At 53.6% G+C, this 21632-nt stretch overlaps 1 protein-coding gene across 4 annotated transcripts in view; it reads right to left on the bottom strand.

Annotated features, from left to right (window-relative positions):
• Positions 1–21632, bottom strand: part of TET3 (tet methylcytosine dioxygenase 3) — a 99113-nt gene that overhangs the window by 74891 nt on the left and 2590 nt on the right. Inside the window, exons 1-2 of one of the 4 annotated variants that reach the window (XM_045978743.1) lie at positions 13987–14007; positions 9000–9056 (exon numbers count right to left, since the gene is read on the bottom strand). Coding sequence is in view for 2 of the 4 variants with exons in the window: in XM_045978741.1 (XP_045834697.1) it covers positions 9000–9056; positions 9370–9393 (81 nt within the window). In the remaining 2 variants the exon portion in view is untranslated. Of the gene's footprint in view, positions 1–8999; positions 9057–9369; positions 9461–10824; positions 11015–13986; positions 14008–21632 lie in introns of those variants that run through there. The other 3 variants (XM_045978742.1, XM_045978741.1, XM_045978739.1) reach the window with 3 other exon arrangements.

Consider the following 21632-nt stretch of genomic DNA (forward strand, 5'->3'; position numbering starts at 1 on the left):
TAAGCAACACTACAGCTAGTAATATGTAGGATAAAGCAGGCTGTAACAAAGCATGACTCCATTTTTATAAACAACAGAAAATGAGAAGTTCACTCTGGAACAACTTGAAGTTAGGGGCACTAACACCCATGCAGCTGAAAATCTGCATATAGCTTCTGACTCCCCAAAAAGTAAACTGCAGAGAGCCTACTGTTGGCAGGAAGCCCTACCATAACAGAAACAGCTGATGACCATATATTTGACGTTTTATGTATGATCCACTGTATTCTTAAAAGAACGCTGAAGAAATGTTATGAAAATCATAAGGAGGGGTGCCTGGGTGGCTCAGTGGGTTAAAGCCTCTGCCTTCGGCTCAGGTCATGATCCCAGGGTCCTGGGATTGAGCCCCGTATCGGGCTCTCTGTTCAGCAGGAAGCCTGCTTCCTCCTCTCTCTGCCTACCCTCTGTGACTACTTGTGATCTCTGTCTGTCAAATAAATAAATAAAATCTTAAAAAAAAAAAAAAGAAAGAAAATCATAAGGAAAACACATGGACAGTACCATAGTATATTTACTGAAAAAAAAAAAAAAAAAGTCCACGTATAAGTGGACCCACACAGTTTAAATCCACGTTATTCAAGTGCACAGAGTCAAGTCTGGGGAATACTAGTGAACAGTGGTTAATCAGGTTGTGAAATTATGGGCAAATTCCTCCCCTCTTTTATTTTCTCATTTTTCCAATGAACATGTATTATCTGTAAAATACAAAAAGAGACTAAAAAGCAAAAAAAAAAAAAATAAAAATGGTAACAGAGTTCTGGATTCAGCCAAGATAGAGGCCTGGGCAAGGCTCCCAGGGAAGGTGGTGGAGGAACCTCAGGTGGGGGGTGGGGCCCGGTTACCGAGGGGAGGGGTTTGCGGGCCAGGGAGGGGCTTGCGGGCCGCCGGGGGGGGGGGGGGGGGGGGGGGGGGGGGGGGCCTGTAGCGGTGATAAAACCCACCCAGTTTCAGGCACACCCACGCGGCGCGGCCCGAAGCCCAGCTCCCGGCAGAGGACGAGATGAAGCCCTCCGGGCCACAGCCAGCACCCAGTGCCGAACAACTGCGGCGCCTGACCTGACTTTGTGCAAATGACACAGAAAGCCTGGATGACAGGAATGGAGTGAGAGCACTCATTTCTCGACCCAGGGGCTTGTTATGCAGGTGTGTTTGCTCTGTGAAAACTCCCCCAGCTGCACACAGTATGTACCCCTTTTGTGTGTATGCTGTACGTCAATAAAGTGGGTTTTTTCTTTAATCAGAGAAGAACACTCAGTTTCTGTCCTCTGCCACAGGGCTTCCCTCTTAAATTCTGGTTTTGATAAATATGAACTCATGGGCCAGTTTCATGGAACAGAACATTCAATCCGGTATTTTGCCTGACATATCTTGCTGTCTTCATTTTTCCAGACTCTTTATTGATTACTACTAAAATTATCAATGGACAAGAAAAAAATTCTGGGGCAGTCAGGGAGACACAGGAAAGCCATACTGGATGAAGGCCAGTGGCTCTCCGCCCCCAAGCACACATCTGAAACCCCTGAGGAGTCCTGAGAAATGCTGGCACCCAGGCTCTACTCCAGACTAATTACATCAGCTTCTCAGGGCCTGGGGCCCGGCACTGATATTTTCTTTTTTAAAAGCTCCCCAGGTGATTCCAGGATGCAGTGGCACCAAGAACCACTGAACTAGCTTAACTGAACTAGCTGAACCGGAGGGACTAGCCCCCAGGCGCTCTATGGAGCAAGCTTAAGCATGCTCCCTGCTTGTCCAGGCAGAGGCTGTCGGGGTGGGAGCTAGCATTTAGGGCCCAAGTGCCCTGGCACCCTCCCAGGCCCTCCTCCACATCCCACGACCCCCAGACCTCAGGCAGAGATGGGGGTGTACCATGCCCCCACATAAAGGAGGCATCCTCTGGAAGGCTGAGGGGTGGGGGGCGGGGAGCTTCCCAAGGGTTGGACACAGAGCCCTGGGCTCTGGCTCCCAGCCAGGTGTTCAAAATGCTCTGGGACCACTTGCCAGTCCAGCCCAAGACATGTACCACTCCAACCACACAACCCCAGAGCTAAGCCCTAACTACTACCCAGGGTCCAAATGACACCACTGGGAACCCACAGCTGGAAAACAGGAAACCGAGGAAAAATAACACCGAGAAGAAAGGCCACGGGGCAGAGGTCAGTGTATAGCTCAACCATCACACAGGACCTGGCTCAGGGACAAGGGGCAGGGCCAGTGTAGAAGGGATGCCACACGGACCACCTGCCCGGAGTCTCCAAAACTCATCTCTGGGACCCCCATACCACCCTCATCTTGCAACCACCCTGCCTAAATATGTGAGAGAGGAAGCCAGAGGTCTGACCCAAGCAGTAGCTATCATGGCCCAGCAGCCCCAAAGCATCTTATAAGCACCTAGATAACTGACAGGAGTCGTCCCTGGCCTATAGCCCACAAAGCAGTCCCCTCAAAGGCCCCCTCTGCTCAGCCCGGAACTTAGGGCTGGGCTCAAAGCACAAGGGGTGAGAGTGGGGACAGACTGAAGCCATGAACAGTGTTCTAGGATGGAGAACACGGCAGAAGAAGAGACAGGGATATGTTGCACCAGGAAAAACAGAATGGGCATCTCTGGGGCACAGCCTGCCCCAACCCCCTGAAAATCCATTTCTGTGTGCCCTCCGCACAGCCCAGGGTGGAGGGCAACAATGGTCCCACTTGGGAAGGCAGCCTCCCCCTCTCTGGGTCCAGCAGAGCTTGGGGTCAGAGGGTACTCCCTGCACCCAGCGTGAACTTGTTCAAGTCAGTAAAGAAATGATTTAGCCCAGGCGGCTTGGGCCTTGGCCCACTGTCAAGGGAGAAGGTGGTGGAGAGAGAATCTGTCTGGGGATGCAGACAGGACTGTCAGCCAGGACCCCTTCTAGGGGCTGTTTCTGCCTCTGCTAGAGTTACTGGTCTCGTTAGTTCCTCCACTTATGCAGAGGAGCGGGTGGGAATCAGGGATGGACTTCCTAAGTTTCACCCATAAGGTATGGGACGACGGATGGGCAGAAACCGCTCCTTCAGTAAACTCCATCTGTGTAGCAGGGCTGGGAACCAAGGCCCACGGGCTAAGAGAGCAGACTTGCGGGGGGCGGGGGGGGGGCGTTGAGGGGGAAGGGACATGGGTGCGTGCTGCAGAAGGGGCAGAGCAGGAAAACTCAGTCAATAGGGCAGGGAGTTTAGGAGCTCACTGTCAGGGACAAGTTGCAAACCCTTTCAATGTCTTTGTTTCCCTTGCAAAGCCCATGAGGTTAGGATTACATGTGAAAAATGCTTGGAGGCGGGGTTGAGAAATCCAATTACTTAAGCACCAAGGGCACAAGAGTTCCAGGCCACAGAAGTAACCAGGATTTGCTCAGACCCTAATCTTACTGTCCTTGGGATGTCTGCCTCTTAAGGAATATTTCTGTGGCAGGACAATGTCATCTGTTCCTTAGCCCCTGCCCCACTCTCCTCTAGGATAAGGCAGCTGGGGTAGTAGAAAATGGCTATTTTTCTTTTTCTTTTTTTTTTTTGTCTAGTCTTTAGCATCCTAAATGAAAACACCAAAGATGCTCAACAGAAAAAAACAATAAGCTTTGCAGAGTGTGTAGGGGGGAAAGTGGGATAAAGTAGAAAGGAAATGTCCAAACTTTAGCAATCAAAAATATTGGGACGTCTGTCCTTACAGAAACCAGCGCAGAGTTTGTGATCAGCCCCAAGACGAAAAGAGCTATATCTCTCAAGGACCGAGAGCCGCCAAAGTGGAAAAGCTTGAAAGTCAAGATGCCCTGAATGAGGCCATGGAGCTTTAGTGTCCTACAGGGTCCAGGTCCGCTCTGGCATCTATAGGAGACCTAGCCTCTCTGTAACTGTTCCCTTCTTCTAAAGCACACAGTACACGTACACACACACACACACACACACACTCTCTCTCTCCTGCCCCTTCAGGGGCCTCTGCAGGTTCACCCCGTCTCCGTCAGAATCTGAGACTCGCAGAGAAGTAAGGGCAAACAGAAGGCATCCTTATCTACAGAAGCCGAGAGGCGGATAAATCTTTGGAGGTACTTGGAAAGAATCTGTGACAGTAAGATCTCTACTCTTCCACGTGTCCTCCAGAAGAACAGTACAGAAGAGAGGGGAGGTCCTGCCCAAGAAAGGGCGGGGGGGGGGGGGGGGCCAAAACAGATTGGCTCCTCTGCACTCCCAGGAGCAAAGTTCAGAAGTAATGCAGTCCAAGACCTGGCCCATAAGCTGTGGCTCACCAGTCCACCATGACTTGTAAAACCATCGCAGCTATGTGCACCTGCTGCAACAAGCCAGAGCATGCTCGCTGACACGCCTCACCCAGGAGCTCCCGGACCGGTCTGGATGGTGCTGAGCTCCCAAGGGGAGCCATGCCCACCACAATCCGCAAACTCCTTGCACAAACAAAGTTGGGCTATGTTTCCATCTGCAACATTTTGGTAATGAAGAAAAAAGAAAACTGTCACGTCGCCAACTTTAGTTGGAGAAAAACTAACTTTGGGTAACCCCTTCACTTCACAAAGATGACTGAAGTCCAGGAACATTAAGTGTCCCCACGCCTACCACACAGGAGAAGAGCAGGAAACAGAGAGGAGAAGAAACCAGACAATTGCCCTTCCCAGCTTCCTCCTTTCAGCTGGTGGTCTCCATGGGAACCCCCCTGGCAGGAAGGGCTGCAGGACCCACACACTCCCACTGAGTAGAAGGCAATTCGGGATTCAAGGTGGAACGCCCAGACACAGTATTTCCGTCCCAGCTTTACCTGTATCTCAGACACATCACATCTATGACCAGCACTTTCCTTTCAAAACTAAGCCATCTTCCCACCTCTTTCATTCCTGACCCCATTACCCTAATCTGCAAGTACCAGCTTCCAGAAACACTGCCTTACTCAAAACAAGGCTGGCATATGGATTCTCCCTGCAAAGTCCCTTGAGGTCCACTGAGCCAGGGATGAAAGCAAACATAAAGAGCTAGGAGCTAGGCACAGCTGGGGGCCAAGGGTTTGGTTGGGCACATGCAAGTTCACAGCCCTAAACAGAAAGATCAAAAGCCTTCACTGCATAAAAAACAAAACTTGCCAGTGCTGGTTTTCTCATTCTGAGTTAGGATTTTTGGTAATACTGTCAATGTCTCTTGGGTCCAGTGGTACTGTGAAGCACAAATAATAACTTATTTTTCAGGCTCTGGTACTATACCTGGAACATGGTAAATGCTTATAAATGTTGAAAGATAAAGGGGTGGGGAGGGAGATAAAACGAGTAGGATCACAGTCCCAGATAGCACAATAATCAACAGATTTTCACTGTCTGGAGCCATTCCCATCCCCTATTTGTCCCAGGGCTTCCTAGACTAACTCCTAAGGAAGCCACCTCCTTCTCAGAAGCTGCACACATGCTGGGAACAAGGGGGAGTCCTCAGCTGACTGCCAGATGCACGAGTGTGAGAGGAAATGAGGCCAAAAGCCCAAGAGGTCAGGGTGGAAAAGAGAGCTGGGAGACTTGGAAGCGGAGCCAAGCCAAAGCCTCTCCTCATGCTCCCTGCCCCCACTCCCAAGGAGCCAAACCCCTTGCTACAGCCTCAAGGGTATGGGAAGGGACTTGGCAGGACCACAAAGCCCATTTCTAGCATCTGGAGGGAGCCCAGAGCCCAGGCCCCCCTCAGCAAACCCAGCAAGTGGGACACCGGATCCCTGTGGGCAGCTCCCGGAGCCCCTCACTGTGGCAGGCAGGAAAGCTCTCCCTTCCGCTCGTTCAGGTATCTATCCTGCAGTGTCCTCTCAATGGTTCAAAAGTGGCTGGGGTCACTAAGGAGGTGGGGCTGAGCTCTGGGACTCTAACTGCAGTCCTTATCAGGCATGGGGGCATTCCCAAATGCAACTCTGTGTTTGGTTCCCTTCCTGCTCTAGCCTGACACGCTCACCTGAGCCCCTATCTCCCCAAGTTCACTGCTGCCTGAAAACTTACCTCAGAGAAAAAGTTTCTGCTAGACCCCACAAAGGGGCTGGAGAGTGGGCAGAGCAGGCAAGAAAGAACTAGGAGTCACCCACGGTGTGTGGACCACAGATCCTTGACAAAGGGGGCATTTCTGCAGTGGTCCAAAGGAAAGACAGGAGGCAGAGATCCCGGGCACGGTCCCAAAATAGTTTCCAGACATCCTCAGCCAGTCAAGGATTCCCATGGGGCTGAGCGTGGGAGCAGCGTAGGAGCCCGAAAGCAGGGGTGGCCTGGAGCTCTCGGCTCTGGGCACTCACTCCTGTCCAGGCTGCCAAGAAGGAGGCTGTGGCAACAGTGTGTGCTATGGCATGTTCCTTCGGGTATCATGGGTAGACACGTAACACACCAGCCAGTACAACGACAAACTGCGTTTAGCAAGCTCAGCTCTGTGCCCCTGTTCGGCATTACGCAAACCCTACCTCACAGATATGCCTGAAACTCTGGCTGGACTCCGCACACGGCAGCAAGCCGATCCCCCCCTTGCCTGCTGCACATCACTCACCCATGAACTTTATCCATCTTGCACCCATCCTGTGGGAACACACACTATGACAAGTGACGCCCCCTTGTCCCGTGTCCCAGTCTTGGCCTGATCTCAGAATGAGCTCACGCACCAGACACATCTTCCTACACCAAGACCTGCTGAGGGAAGAGGACCTGGTCACACTGCCTCATCGGGGTATGTGGGACACAGCACCTAACTGGCCACCTAAGGGAACTCCATGTGAGGGAAAGGTAGCACCAGGAATAGGGGAGGCAGGCACGGGAAGTGTCGTATCCTGGTGCTTGTTGGCAATGCCCAAGCCGGGCCGAGAGGAGGCTATGATTCTCAGACAGACAACTCAACAATAAAAACAAGCACAGACACAGTCTCAGAACTTCAAAAACCCAGCCAGCTCAGGCTCTCCGCGGAGAAGGGGGAAGGAGGAAGACGTGTTTGGAAGGCTTCCTCTGCTTTTTCAAGGAGCCTCTGCCGCATGCCCACACTACCAAAGGTTGAGGTATGAAGCTGAGAGCTTCTGGCAGCACTGTGGGGCCAGCAGAATGCAGGCAGGGAGAAATGGAGAACATACTTGGAAAGAACAGAAGAGAAACCATGGCTAGGCAGGAGGGGGGTGCTTTGGGGAGTAAACAAACCTGCCAGCAGTCCTTCCTCCAGCACAGAGGGAAGCTCTGGCTGACAAGGCCGGAGACACAGAGGAGGGAGGGAGCTGCCTCCTCCCTGATCCATCTGTCCTCATCCCCTTGTCCTGTTTTCCCCAGGGTGGGGGGCAGAACAGGTGCACCACACGATCTCAGCGCCCACAGCCCTCAATAGCACGCACAGTGATTACAGCTCCCCCAGTCAGCAGTGGGAGGCCAGGGAAGGAAGTGGAGGTGGAACCGGGGGTTCTGCTCTGGAGAAGTGAACGGGTGAGCTCACAGCTCTCTCCTCTCCATCCACAGCACGGCCAGTATCAACCACCCCCTGTTTGCCTTGGGGGCCACCCACCGCTCCCAGCCCCACGGAGGCATGCCCAGCTCCCCACAGGAGCTAAGGCCACCTGTTTCTCTTCTTATTCCCCCAGAATAGGGCTTCAGGAGCAAAATCCGTGCCCTCCCCCCAAGCACTTCCTTGCCTCAAGTTCCTTGGGAGCAGGCCAGGGAACCACCCTGGCTCCCAATCCACCCAGCAGCCGCCTCGCCCTGGAGCCCCCATCCCACGTGGGGAAGCAGAGCCCCTCCCTAGCGGCGTCCCCACCCAGGCAGTGAGGCGGCAGGGTGCCACTTCCAGCACCTCCACAGAGCTTCCCATAGCTTTCCCAGGAAGCCAGAGGAGGATTTCCAGGGACCAAACTCTAAGAGCGTCTGGGGACTCAAGCAGCTTGCCCACCTGCTACCCAAGCAACCTGATTCCCACAGCTCCCCAAAGGCTCCGTGGGCCAAAGGGGAAATAAGGGCTGAGGCAGGCGCAGGGACGGGCTCCCTCCCAGCCTTCTGCCCCTGCCGGACAGTCCTCACACTTCTTCCCCAGCCCCTCTGCCCAGCAACTTGAGAGGCAGGCACACGAAGCTGCCTCCGGCTCTGTTTTCTCCACCCGGGGCCAGCAGAGGATACTGCTGAGTAATCCCAAACACTCAGCGGGTCCCCAGCCCTGAAAAGAGGGGCAAAGCCCAAAGAAACCTACCGATCCCGGTCCTTGCTGACGCGAGAGGAGCATCTGTATTCCCCAGCAATGGCTGATACCCCAACAGATTCTGCCCTGCCCTGCCCCAAATACCCCAGTCTCAGCCCTCAGACGATCACAGTGCCCCCTTCTCTGCTGCCCACGCACCTGGTAACATTCCCTTCCCAGTCCCCCAGACACGGAGCAGTGCAGAGTAACAACAGCCGCCCGCCGGATTCCCAGTCATGATGTTGCATCAGCCCCCACCCTACCCAAAATATCCTCCCCCCCCCACCACCTCCTCTCCTCTCCAGCCATCTCCATGGTGACAGCAGCATGACTAATGACACCCTATCAGCTTCAGACTCAGGAGCACAACCCCCCTACCCCCTTACACTCCCCCCCCCACCCCGGCGCCCCGGGATTTCTGCAGGTTGGACGCAAACCAACAGCACCAGGGGCATTCTCTAGAGATTTCCAGAGGCAAGAGTGGGGAGTGGGTTGCATGTCTTTAAAACACACACACACAGTTCAACAAACCCAGTCCCAACTGAACCCAAACCATCCAGCTGAGGAAGCAAAAAGAATCCAAACAAAACCCACACAGGCCTGAGAATTCATTGGTCGCCCACACCCCCGCCACCCCTCCCCCTCGGCTGCTGCTACACACACAGTGGGAGATTAAGGGATCACCAGAGGAGACCCTTTATTTTTATCCAATCCAGTCAAACACTTCACCCCCACCACACACGCGCGCACACACACACACACACACACAAGCGCGCCCGCGCACAAGGTACCTTGACAGCAGCCCCTTGTCCCCACGGCCCGGCTCCTTCACCAGCCTTTATTTCCACCTGCAAAAGAAGCCAGAGAGACTGATGAGCCCGGCAGACACCAGGAAAGAAGCGAAGTCCTTCTGCTGCACACCCCCAGCACCGCTGCAGAGGAAGGACGAGAATGGGAGGGAGGGGGCCTCGGAAAGAAAGGATAGCAGGGACCATCTTCCTGCCTCCAGCTGCCGCCCAGACTCTTGGCGGATGGGCTCCGTCGCCTTCCTGTGTTTTTGTTTTCATTTCTCCTTTTTCCACCCTCCCGAGATGCAGGAGGGCACTGCCCCTCCTCCCGCGTCCTGTCTGGCCTCGTCTCTCCCCGCCCTGCCCGCTCTACCTCGGCCGGCCTCCTCTGGTGCATCGGCCGGCGGGCCTCCCATTATCCCCGCCGGAGCACACGGAGGGAGGCACTGCAGAGGAGGCGGCGGCCAGCTGCCGGCTTGGCTCCCCTCCCCGCCGCCGGCGAGGCTGGAGTGGAGGGGGCGGCGCGCTCGCTAGCCAATCCCCGTGGCCCGCCGGGCGGGGGCAGGGCCGCCGGGGGCTGGACCTGCCCAGCCGGGAGGCGGGGGCGCAGCCAAGGGTGCCGCGGAGCTGCGCTGGCTGCTGCCCAGGTCTGCCGCCGCCGCTCCCTGGCAGGCGGGGGATCCCGGGGCACCCCGCTTCCTCCCGAGCAGGGGACCCTGAAGGTAATACCCAGGGCGTCCTCTGCATCTCCGGGGTCAGAGAGGATAGACCGCGCCCAGCGGAGCTGGGGTGGACTGGTGGGATTCCCACCCCCCCCCAGCAGCTCTCTAACCCGAGGACACCAGCATACTGCCTCATCCTAGCAGCAGCCAGAACAGTGCGGGTGCCGGGTGCTGGGGTAAGAGCAGGAGAGGTGACAGCCCCCCTCATCTTCCAAGAAAAAGAAACAGAAAAAAGTCTTGGCAGTGTGAACCTTTACCCCATTTTTGCAGATGAGGAAACAAGGCAAGACAAGCAAAGGAACTTACCCAAGGTGACAACAGCTAGAACAGGGCAGAGCTGGGACTCGGAGCCAGACCCATCTGGCTCTAAAGCGAGACTCTGAACCATTACACAGTCCTGCTCCTCCCTCCCTCTAGCGCCCACCTCAGAAAAGAGACTGCTTGAAGCCCACACTGCCCGTGGCTCAAAGCCTCACCAAGTCAGCCCTGCCCTCCCCATACACACAAACACCCACACCTTACCCTGGATCACTCATCCCTCATGCCTGAACATACTCCACCCCAGCCAGACAGCCTCCGCCACAACCACTAGGTCCTAGACGGCCCCCAGACCTCAGGGCTTCCCATCCCTGGGAAAAGCTGAGGAGAGGAGGTGATCAGGACCCCAAGAGGTCTGGCCTCCACTTCCCAGACTCTGAGCCTTTGAACACTATAACACCCAGGAGACTAAAAGAACAGCAGGAGGAGAAAGAACAGGATGGGGATTTCATTTCATTTCATTTCTTGGGCATCCCCAGCACATCCTGCTGCACCCTAACCCTCCCTGGAGCTGAACACCCCAAAATTTCCACTTCCGCGGGAAAGGGCCAGCCACAGAATCTGGCGCTCACGTGGCTGGTCCAGTTCCCGGCTCCATCACTATCCAGCCGCAGCACCGCGTGTGACTTTACCTCTCAGCCTCACTTGGCTCCTCTCTAGAATGGAACTACAAATACCAGCAAAGCCCTGCGCAGTCCAGAGGATTCTACAGAGAAAGGTAGCATGGTGCCCACCGCATGACTGAGCAGAGCGAGCCACCAGCACTCTGAATTTCGGGGGAAGCTCACCGTGGGCCACTTCTCATCTCACAGATGAAGACGCTGAGCCGCAAGGGAGAGGCAGCTGGTAGGACTGGTTAGGACGTGTGTGAGCCTCTGTTTCAGAGAGCTCTGCTACCTGCCCGGTCGCTGCCCCCTCCGGGGTGTCCTGCGCTGATACTCAGAATGGGACGAGCCATCTTGGCCTCTGGTGATGAGACTCCAAGAAGCACAAGGGCCCACACCTGCCTCACCCCTGGGGACAAAGGGCAGCCCTGCTGGCTCCTCTCCAGTGTAGGTAACAAGGCGAGGCAAGGAGCAATGTCCCAAACCATGGCTCAAGATGGGAAATGGCTTCTGCACCCCCAAAGCTCTTACTTTGGCCAGGCCAAGAGAAGTGCCCTCTTTATCCTGGTCCCCACCACTCCTGGTCCCCCACCCCCGCCCCACACACCGTCTGCTGCCCGATCAGAGTGACTAACACTGCCTGGACGGTGACAATTAATAGCTGTTGCGGCTGCCACAGTTTCTTGAGTCCCTGCTCTGTCCCAGGCCCCGAGCCAGTCACACCATAGGAACATCTGATTGGGCATCTGACTTACTCTACACACAGCCCTGCCTCTACTGGGAAAGTGGACTGAGAGATGGTAAGTCACTTGCCTAGCAACACACAGCTGGTGAGAAGGGAGCTAGAATTCCAATCTAGGCCTTTCTCGTTCCAGTTCTCTAACTGCCCCCTTCTCTGCCAAGCCCAGGGAAAGGCAAAAAGGGACAGGGTCATTTGAACCTAACCACTTCCCTTCCAGCTATGGGTCTGAGAATAGTAACGTTGTTCATGCCTCAGAGACTTCGTGAAGCTGCTCCTTAACTCAGTTCCTCTCCCCTTTCCCCTCCCCACCCTGGTGCTAGGCTTCCTCTGCCTGTTCCCTCCCTGGGCCGCCTTCCCAGCTCCTCTAGCCCCCTGGAGCATCCCCCACTCCTCTGAGGCCTCAGCGCAGCTCACGGCCTCTCCTAGAGCACCACTCATAACCAAGCACAGTTATTTATTTACACGGCGTCTTCCCCACGTGGGCGGGGGCCCTGTCTTCCCCACTTTACTAGGCTCTGCACAGAGCTGGAATGTGCTAAGTTTCTAGGCAAGGAGGGTGGAGAGGCAGGGGGTTGGGTACTGATATGTGGAGGCCGCTCTCCTGGTTGACCTTCTGTTTGAGGTCCCCAAGGATCAGGGGGACACCTGCTCTCCTGGGAGGGCAGACCTGCTCCGACTGAGCTAGAGCTGAGCCTTAGCCTCATTCAGCCCAAGACACACAAGTCTTCCTCCCCAGCCTGCAGGAGCCACCCTGACTGTCTGACCCACCCCCCACCAACTCCACTGCCAGCTCAGTCCCACCCCACCCACCCGTCCTGGCTCCCCACCCCCAGCAGCCTGCAGATACCCAAGAAGAGCCTGTGGTAGTTCACCTGCCCCCACCTCTGTCCCACACGGGCCCTCTGCCCTTTCCTGAGGCACCTGGAATGCCAGGGCTCCAAGGAGTCAGGGGCCTATGCTCTTAGCAGAGACACTCTTCACACCCCACGGCCAACCCTCTCCTATAGCTACTGGCCTCTCTTTCTGCATTTTGGACTTCTCAGTGACTGACCCAGATGTCCTTGGGCCTCCTGGGGGCTGCCATGACCGCAGTCCCACTATACTCTCCACAAGCGGAACAGGGCCACAGCCATTCCCACTGAGGAGAGGCAGATGGATTCGCTCACTCTCAGAACACACAAATGACTCCAACACTGAGAACCGCAGTGACATGGGTACCCCCAGGCCAGAAATCACACAGATACACCAAGACTAGGGGATGGGGTCACATACAGACACGGATGCAGGAGCACGTGCGGGAACATCAACCAAACGTCAACCCCATGCAGGGCCCCATACTTGGAGCATGGTGTAGCAATTTTATTTAATCCTCAAAATCAACCAGTGAAACAGGAATTATTCACATCCATTCTACCGACAGAGAAATCCGTTGACAGGGAGACTAAGCACCTTGCCTAAGGTCACACAACTAGAAAATGAGCAGGGCTCTTGCCATCCCCTCACTTGCACTGATACAGTCGGGGCTGCTCTGGGTAGTTCTAGGATTTTCCTATCAACCTACCTCTTTTAGTGTTGGCAGAGAATAGACAAACTTCTCTTCTCCGGCACAGCTGTGTCCTGAATGAGGTCACTCCCCACAAGCTTTACTTTAAAGCTCAGTTCAAGACCTACTTCCTCCAGGAAGCCTTCTAGGGTTACCCCAGTCCTCTGCCAGCCGACAGCACTTGTAACATTTCTCATTTGACACTTGGTACTGCTACATGTCAGTCTGGGGGTCCTGCTTCCCCCCACCAGAATGGCTGGAGTCATGACTCTCCAAAGCCCCTGAGGGGTTTTGCCCACCATACCACACCGGAAGGCACCTGAAATCAACTGTGGGGGAAGTTGTACCCTCCTTTCCTTCCTTCTCTACCACACAAAGGATCCTGCCAAAGAAACCCAATACCCCCTCCACCTTCAGAGCCTATGTTTGAAGTCCCCCGTGTCCATGCATCAATTTCCACCCAAGTAATTGCAGCCCATCACACACATCATCCCCTATATTTGAAACTCTTTGCGGTTGTCATGGGAACTGCCTTTGCCTTCATTCACTGATCAGGCCTCACAATTAGCTTTGGCAGCGGAAGTCTGTGTCAACAGCAATCACAAGGAGGAGGAGGAAGAGGAGGAGGAGAAGGAGGAGGAGGAGGAGAAAAGGTGCTTTTCCTGGAGACTAGAGACGCGGAGACAGATTGAACCCCTGCACCCAGCAGCGCCCGAGGGAATCCAGTCTACAGTCGGAACCAGCCAAAAACTCCGCCCGCCCGCAGGCTTCCCTACTCACAAACAGAACGTACCTGGGCCCCCCAGGCTAACAGACGGAGGCTGTAACTCTGCCCAGACCCGGCAGGCCTCCTCGAAGCTTGGGAGAAAGTCTTACAGTCTATTTCCCCACCCCAAATTCAACAGCTTTGGGCCACCAAATGTTCCAGGATCCAAGCAAACAACATGAGACCTTAAGAGGTTGTAGAGAGGTGGGAAAGGAATGCTGAGTAGTTTAGAAACTCAGGGACAGTGCTCACCCGTGGAAGACTTCCAAGAGGAATTCACACAAAGCATCTTACCTACCACCTGGAGGACCTGAGAATACGCTCAGGGGCCCCTTGCAGTCAGTCCAGCCCTTCTCCACCCTGCCACCAGTCGTGAGTATTCAAGAAGCATCTCCACACGCCTCAGACTCAGGCAAGATGCCCCCTTCCTCCTGGAAGCTCTCTCACCCTTCACCTATGGCTACAGTGAGACTCTCAGAACAAACCTCCTCCCTTCCCCGCTGGGCCCAAAGGTGAGTAAGGCTGGTCTCTGCCCTCCAGGCGTCCCTCCTCCCTCACAGCCCTGGCAGCCTGTCCTGTAATTATTTGTTTCCACGCTTGTCTCCCTCCCCAGACTGTGAGCTCATTAAGGACGGAGCAAGCGCTGCCGCCTCCTTCCCGCAGCTGAGGCTCGAGCTCCTGGACAGTCCCAGGCGAGACTCGCGCTGAATGAGGCTGGGAAGGCAACTAGCGTTCTGCGAGTCAAAGCAGATGCCTTCCTGCTTGGGAAACCGAAGCCAGTGACGGCCCTCCCCCAGCACAGGGGACACTGCCAGTCCCACCGCCGGTCCCGCTGCCCATCCCGGGACCCAAGGAACATTCCGGGGAGGTACCTCTCCTCCTTGTCCCAGCACCAGGGCTTCCTGATGCCCCACACCATACTGGGGCATGAACGCATACCCTTAAAGAGCAGAGCAATTCGTGAAGAGAGGAAAAGAGGAGACCCGAGTGAGCCAGTCTGTGTTCTTCCAGTGTGAATGGCTCCAGAGCAGAACAGACTCGATCTCGCCCAGTGCCTGGGTATTTGTTATTGACCCAAAATCCCCAGGCCCCTTCCTGAGGCTTCCTCAAGCTGTGAGGAGGTGGGGTGGGGGCCGAGGGGGCACATGCCCTCTGGTAAACGCCCCCAAAGGACTTCACCCGATCCAGCTCCCCTTCCGTTTGGAGGGTCCCGAACTACTGCTCTCCCAGCAGCGTCTCTGTTCGCAGCCTCCCCAGCTAGGGTGTGGGGGGTGGTCACTGGACTTGGCACTTACACGGGTCAGAGCCGGCAGTGGAGGAAGAACTTGTACAACCTGATGCAAGCCATCAAGCCCCAGGCCTGGGGTCACCTGCAGACCTGCCAGTCACCCCACAAGTCAGGTGCCTGCTTTCTCTTCTCCCTCAAAAACTAATAAAAAGATGAGGCCCCAGGGGGTGTGTCCGCAGCAAGCACGGCAGCAATCTCTGCCCTGCTCGGGTCACACTCAGTAGAGACCCACCACAGCCCTCAACACCACCACCACCCCTGCCCAGCAGCTGGCCAGGCGGAAAGAGGACTCAAGGGAGATGAAGGGGAGCCTTTCCTTTCTAACACCTCTCTTCCTGAGCGTCCCACCTTTGATCCACAAGAGAGCCATGAAGAAGTGACGGGTAAGGGGGAGGGAATTAGTGAAAACTCCTGAGACCTCTGATGTGATCTTTCAACCAGTCGGAGGCCCAAGGCAAACAGGAGACAACGGGCAGATCTGTGTTTACAGATGTAAACACAGGCAAGGCTCCCCGGTGGTCCAGACTGGGGGGTGGGAAAGGCCACTTCCCCCTAGGGAGCTTCAGAGACAGCCTTTGGGTAAGGAGCCACGCCTCATTCCTATTGTTCTTTCCCCACAGCGGTGATTAAAACACAGCCCATGCCTTCCAGGAGAGCGCAGAGGAGCTTCAGGGTGTGTTAGAGCCTAGGAAAGCACCCGCCCCTTCCACACCCCTCCCCACCCCTCCCTGCTTACCTTGGAGGTGGGGTGGGGACAGGGATCCCAATCCAAAATATTCTTCTGAGAGCGGCCAGCACAAACAACTATGTCCCCAACCCAGTTACAGGTTTCAGTGAGGGTCCAGAGATCACACAGGGAAACTCCATATTCAACAGAACTTTTCAGCGTAATGGAAACATTGGCTATCTGTGCAGTCCTGGGCACAAGGCACTGGCCACATGTGCATATTGAGCAACTGAAGGGTCGCTAGTACAGCTGAGTTACCGAATTTGGTTTTATTCCATTTTAATTAATTAAAATTTAAATAGCCACACAGGGCTAATGGCTACCATACTGGACAGCTCAGAAAGAGCGCATTTCTTAAATCTGGCGAGTCCCTGAGTATTACTGAGAATCTGCTGAAAACCACGGGCCCTCTCCCCTGAGAAAACACACCCAGTACCTTCACACATCATTTGGCCGAAATTTTCAGAAAGTTCACAGACTTTACTCCAACACAGGTCTGAGATTAGGTCTAGGTCTAAGATTGTCTATAACTTGACCAAAAACTTTTACTAAGAGCAATGTTTCTTCTGCAAAGTAATTGTCTAAGTAATATGAAAACAGACCTGATATTATAGTTCGCAGTCTCAACAGGAGACACCAAGCGTGGAAGCCCCCACCTGACAGAGGATGTCCTCATGACATCCCTACCATTCAACACCCAGCCTCTCCCCAGACATGTGCAGGCACAGGAGAGGCACTCCCTCTCAGGGCTGGGTCTTCATTTTTGGAACAGCTGTAAATGTTAGGCATTTATTTTTTCCTCTTCTTTTTTTAAAGTAAGCTTTACACCCAAAGTGGGGCTTGAACTCACAACCCCGAGATCAAGAGTCGCATGTTCACTGACTAAGCCAGCCAGGCATCCCTAGACAATTCTTTTTTTCTAACACAGGTTCAATCTCCCTGCTTATAATTTCCACCCACTACTAAAAGTTCTGCACACTCCTCTACACATAGAAATTCCTTCTTTCACATAAGACTCACTTTGGCATTCTTCACTGCCAAGCTGAACAGCCCTATCTCCTTCAGTTATCCTACATGTGACCATTCTGACAGACCTCAAGAGAGGCTGTCAACAACGCTTTTGGAGTTTCAGCTCTTCCTACTTGCTAGGAAACCAGGGTTCCTTACCTGTGTATTAGTTTTTCTTTTTTTCAACAAGTACAAGATTCTGGATTCACTGATTAGATTCCATCAGCTCTGACGGGGGTCCGTTGCTCCAGACTGCCCCCCCTTAACCCCTTGTTCTATCATTCAACTTAATACCTGCACCACAGCCCTCACCACTCCACCCCCCTCCCAGAGCTGACACACCTACTCCCCACCAACATCTCAGGCATCTTAGGAAGATGGTACACATGGCTTCTCCGTAAGTCTCCAAACCCTCCCATAAGATCCAAGGTTCTATAAACACACCCCTCTTTCACAACCACCACCATCTACTACTCTCACGGGCTCCAAGATCCTGTCAGGCTGCTTACCAGCAGACATCTTCCGAGAGCCTTCTCCCGACTATTCTCAAAACACACAGGCACAAGTTCCACAAGTTTTTTTTTTTTTTTTTTTTTTTAAAGATTTTATTTATTGGACAGAGAGAGAGAGATCACAAGTAGGCAGAGAGGCAGGCAGAGAGAGAGGAGGAAGCAGGCTCCCTGTGGAGCAGAGAGCCCGATGCGGGGCTCGATCCCAGGACCCTGAGATCATGACCTGAGCCGAAGGCAGAGGCTTAAACCACTGAGCCACCCAGGCGCCCCTCCACAAGTTCTTAAGGGGTTTTACTGATAACCCACTAGACTAGAAGGTAATGGGTTCCAGAAGAACAAGAATAAACCTGAAGTAAATCTCAAGAGGTTCCTGTCTCCCTGAGCTGCAGGGCAAAGAAATGGGTTGGGTTGGGGCTACCTGGGTGGCTCACTCTTGGTTTCCACTCAGGTCGTGATCTCAAGGTCGTGAGATCGAGCCCCGTGTCTGTGGAGCCCCACACTCAGCTCCGACTCTGCTTAAGTTTCTCTCTTCTTCTCCTTCTGCCCCTTCCCACACCCTGTGTACGTGCACCCACATGCACACTCTGAAATAAATAAATCTTAAAAAGAAAGAAAGAGAGAGAGAGAAAAGAAAAGAAAAACGGGTGGGCCATCTTCCTTACTCTTGTTGGCAACTAGAGTTGTCTACCTGTTCATCCAGACTTACTTCTGGCCCCCTCTCCAAGCTCCACCCCCTTCTCCCAGTCTCACAAGTGCTGAAGATCGGCTCCTCACACCGCATGCACATACAAATCACCTGGGAATCTGGTTAAAGAACAGATTCTGATTCAGTACGTCCTAGGTGGGGCCCAAGATCCTGCCGCTCTAACAAGCCCCCAGGTAACACCAGTGCGGCTGGTCCACTGACGGGCACAGAGGACACCTGGTCACGAAGCACTCAGATTCTCTGAGACTCAGGGCAAGCAAGCAACTAGAAGAGCCCAAGCGGGCGCCCATCGCCTCGGTCTCTCATCTGCATCAGCGAATTTCCACCCTAACGACACATTAGATGCACCTGGGGAGCCCCAGCCCGACTAGGTTCACCACAGACCAATTAAATCAGAATCCCTGAGAGTAGAACCCAGGGGATGGCAAAGTGGAATCCCTGGGCCACACAGTTGATGAAGAGACTGAACGAGGCGGTTATAGTGGCCTCTCTTCAGGATGACTTTAAATAAAAAGCTGGCCTTCTGATCTGTCCAGGAGATCTCTGCAGGAGATGCCATCATTTATTTGTAGAAAACCAGATCTATTAATTTGGCTGGGCAGCTTTATAAAGAGCCACAGGGACCAACCCCCCTCCCCAGAGCTCACGACCTGGACTTTCTAGTCTCACAAACCACCTTTTGAACAATCTGCTCTAGAGTGGGCCAAAATGGACATCAAGCTTATGTGTTCATAATTTCCCAAATCTCTGCAAAATTGGGACTTTTTGCCTGTCTCCAGTCTTTCAGCCACCGTGACTGCATAAAGATTGTCACTCTGCAAGCGCAGGTGACTGTTCCATAGGGAGCCAATGGCTCACACTCAGGCTGAGGCACCGGACAGGCCCTCCCTCCCGAAGCACACAAGCACCCCCGCGCAGTCTTCCCCAAGCTCACTCCTCCCCACACGGCAGGGCCCGGTCGCTGTTCTCCGTCCCCAGCTATGTGGCCGAAGTTGTAAGCCTACTCTTCCTTCTCCTCGTTCTTGCCGGAGGGGTATACACAAGACGTTTATTGTCTTGGGTATTTTCCACCAGCCTCAGCACATTCTGGCCATTGGACTTCCTGACACTCCTCTTAAGGGGTCAGACCACTCCCGAATCTGCCCTCAGCGACACGCACCCCCTTTCCACATATGGAGCGTGGCCTTCCACCATCCACGCTCACTCAACAGCAGCCCGCGCAGCCACCCAGACGGCTCAGTTCTCCCCGAGTCCCACCACCTTCCTCCTTGGGGCACCACACAGGGCTGTACTGTCAGCATTTCCTTTTGAGGGGACAATCCTATCCCTCCTGCTAAGTTCCCTTTTAAAGCCTGTGGCCATGGGGTTAAAAACTGTTTGCATTTGAAAAACAATTTCTAAACTCTGTGGCCAATGCCTGTCCTTGCCCAGCCTTCACTCCAGCTTCACAGAAGCTAAGCTAGGGTTCCTTTCTTGACAATGGATCTGATCACCTCTGTTTTACCAGTCAATTCTCCCCTTGCTGGTGGGAACTGGCACCAGCCCGAGAGCACCCCTCCTCCCAGCCTCTGTCCTCAGAAACACAGAGCTACCAACAGGCCAGGCAAGAATTCACAGGTATTCTGATACTGTGGAGGGGTCCCCAACGCTGAGGTATCTTGTCTCAAAACTGGCAGAGAGAGCCACTGAAGCCATGTGGCCAAGGGCCACACAGTGTTTTCACACTATATATATCTCCCCATTTCTCTTCGTTTTCACCCACAATGTTCTCAGTCAAGCTTCCCACCTCACACACATGTTTTTCTAAGGAGGCTTTGGATTTTTTTTCCATTAAGAGTTATTCTCCGACCCTTCCTAATCGGGTGTTTTGTGCCTTCACCCATGAGCAACTTCTCAGTCAGGCCCAAGACCACAGCAGATCCCAGCCCCCGGGTGTCCAGCCTCCTCCCCCAGCACAGAGGCTGGCAAACTCCTCCCTCCTTCAGCCCGGCTCCAGTGTTCTTCTGTGAGCAAGCTACAAGATGTCTAGAGATAAACACTTAATTTGTATTATATCTCTACAATTACCACTCAGAGACTAACTAATACAGAATTGTTTATGCATAAAGACACCACACTGTCTCCGTCTCTTTCACCCCTCAGAGTTCGGGTTCACTCCCAACCATCTTCTCTAGATGTTCTAGGAATGTTTTGTCCCTGTCTACTGATTACCTACTATGTGCCAGACATTATGCATATTTTAATCTCCATTAATCCTCACAACAACCCCGCAGAGAAGGGTCACGCCATCCGACAACTAAGAAACCGATGCTCAAGGGCCCGGGTGGCTCAGTCAGTTAAGTGTCAGCTCTTGAGCTCAACTCAGGTCTTGAACTCAGAGTCATGAGTAATGGCTCCCAGCATGGAGCCTACTTTAAAAAGAGAGAGAGAGAGAAAGAGACACCAATGCTCAAGACAGTAAGCAGTATAGTGCTTACTTTGGGGTCTGAGGCATACTTTGTCTCCACACCCACCAAGCCCTACTTTTCTTTTTTTTTTTTTTAATTTTTTTTTTTTTTATTTATTTGTCAGAGAGAAGGAGAGAGAGAGAGAGCACACAGGCAGGCAGAGGTGGAGAGAGAAGCAGGCTCCCTGCCGAGCAAGGAGACCATGCGGGACTCGATCCCAGGACTCTGGGATCATGACCCGAGCCAAAGGCAGCGGCTTAACCCACTGAGCCACCCAGGCGTCCCAAGCCCTACTTTTCTAATTAGGCATCTTCATTGTGCTATAAGTCACCACTCAGGTAAAAGACTGTGAAGACTATCAGCCTCAGACATCAGCCTAGGACCTAAATCCTTCCTGCCATTAGGAAGGAAGACCGCAGTCCAGGAACAAACCACATCAAGGCAGATGACCTCGCTTTCAGTCCCAGAGAGCAGAGTCACCTGGCTCTGGTGGGAGGGCCCATCCCTGGGATCTATCTTTAGTCTTAAAATGATGAACTTCTTTTCTGAGAGAAGGGGCTCCACAGGACCTCCCCCTACACACACACACACTACAAAAAAGAGTGAGGAGAAGGGAAGAAAGAAGGGAAGCCTAAGATAATGTTCCCCCTTTACAGAATGATATAAGGAAGCTGTCAGTAGACAGCTCAAAGGAGGCAGGGGGACGTGGAGACGGGATGGAAGAAAAAGAGGCCTAGAAGAAGAAATGCCAGAGAGCAGGGAGGCAAGGAGATGGACTGGTTCTCAAGAGACTCCTGGATGCTGTGTCTTGCCCCACCTGAAGAATCAGGGTCAAACTCTAAAGGTCCATTCCTGAGCCAAAACCAAAAACCATCCCCAGATGTCAGTAATGTCTCCCCCTTTCCCAACCTCCTCAATCCCAGGACGCATTCCCTCTGCTACAAGGTTGCTCAGGTCTAATGCTTAAGGTCCCGGCAGTCCCCCTGGGGCTGGTAAATGCGGGGCTGGTTCCCTGGCTCAGTCATGCAAGCAGAGCCTCTCAGGATGTTTCTCAGCTCCACGACAGTGCCAGAGACACGCTCATTAAACGCAGCATGGTCTGGACAGTGGTCCCACGCTTTCAGCTTTCACAGACCCATTACAAGAAAAAGCCATAGATCTAAAGCTACTAGTTACCATCTTGTATTTTACCAAGTAAAGACTTAAAAAAAATAGACCCACTTTCCATCAGCACCTTCGTTTTGTAAAAGAA

Source organism: Meles meles, chromosome 15 (genome assembly GCF_922984935.1).
Source record: "Meles meles chromosome 15, mMelMel3.1 paternal haplotype, whole genome shotgun sequence".
Lineage (NCBI taxonomy): Eukaryota > Metazoa > Chordata > Mammalia > Carnivora > Mustelidae > Meles > Meles meles.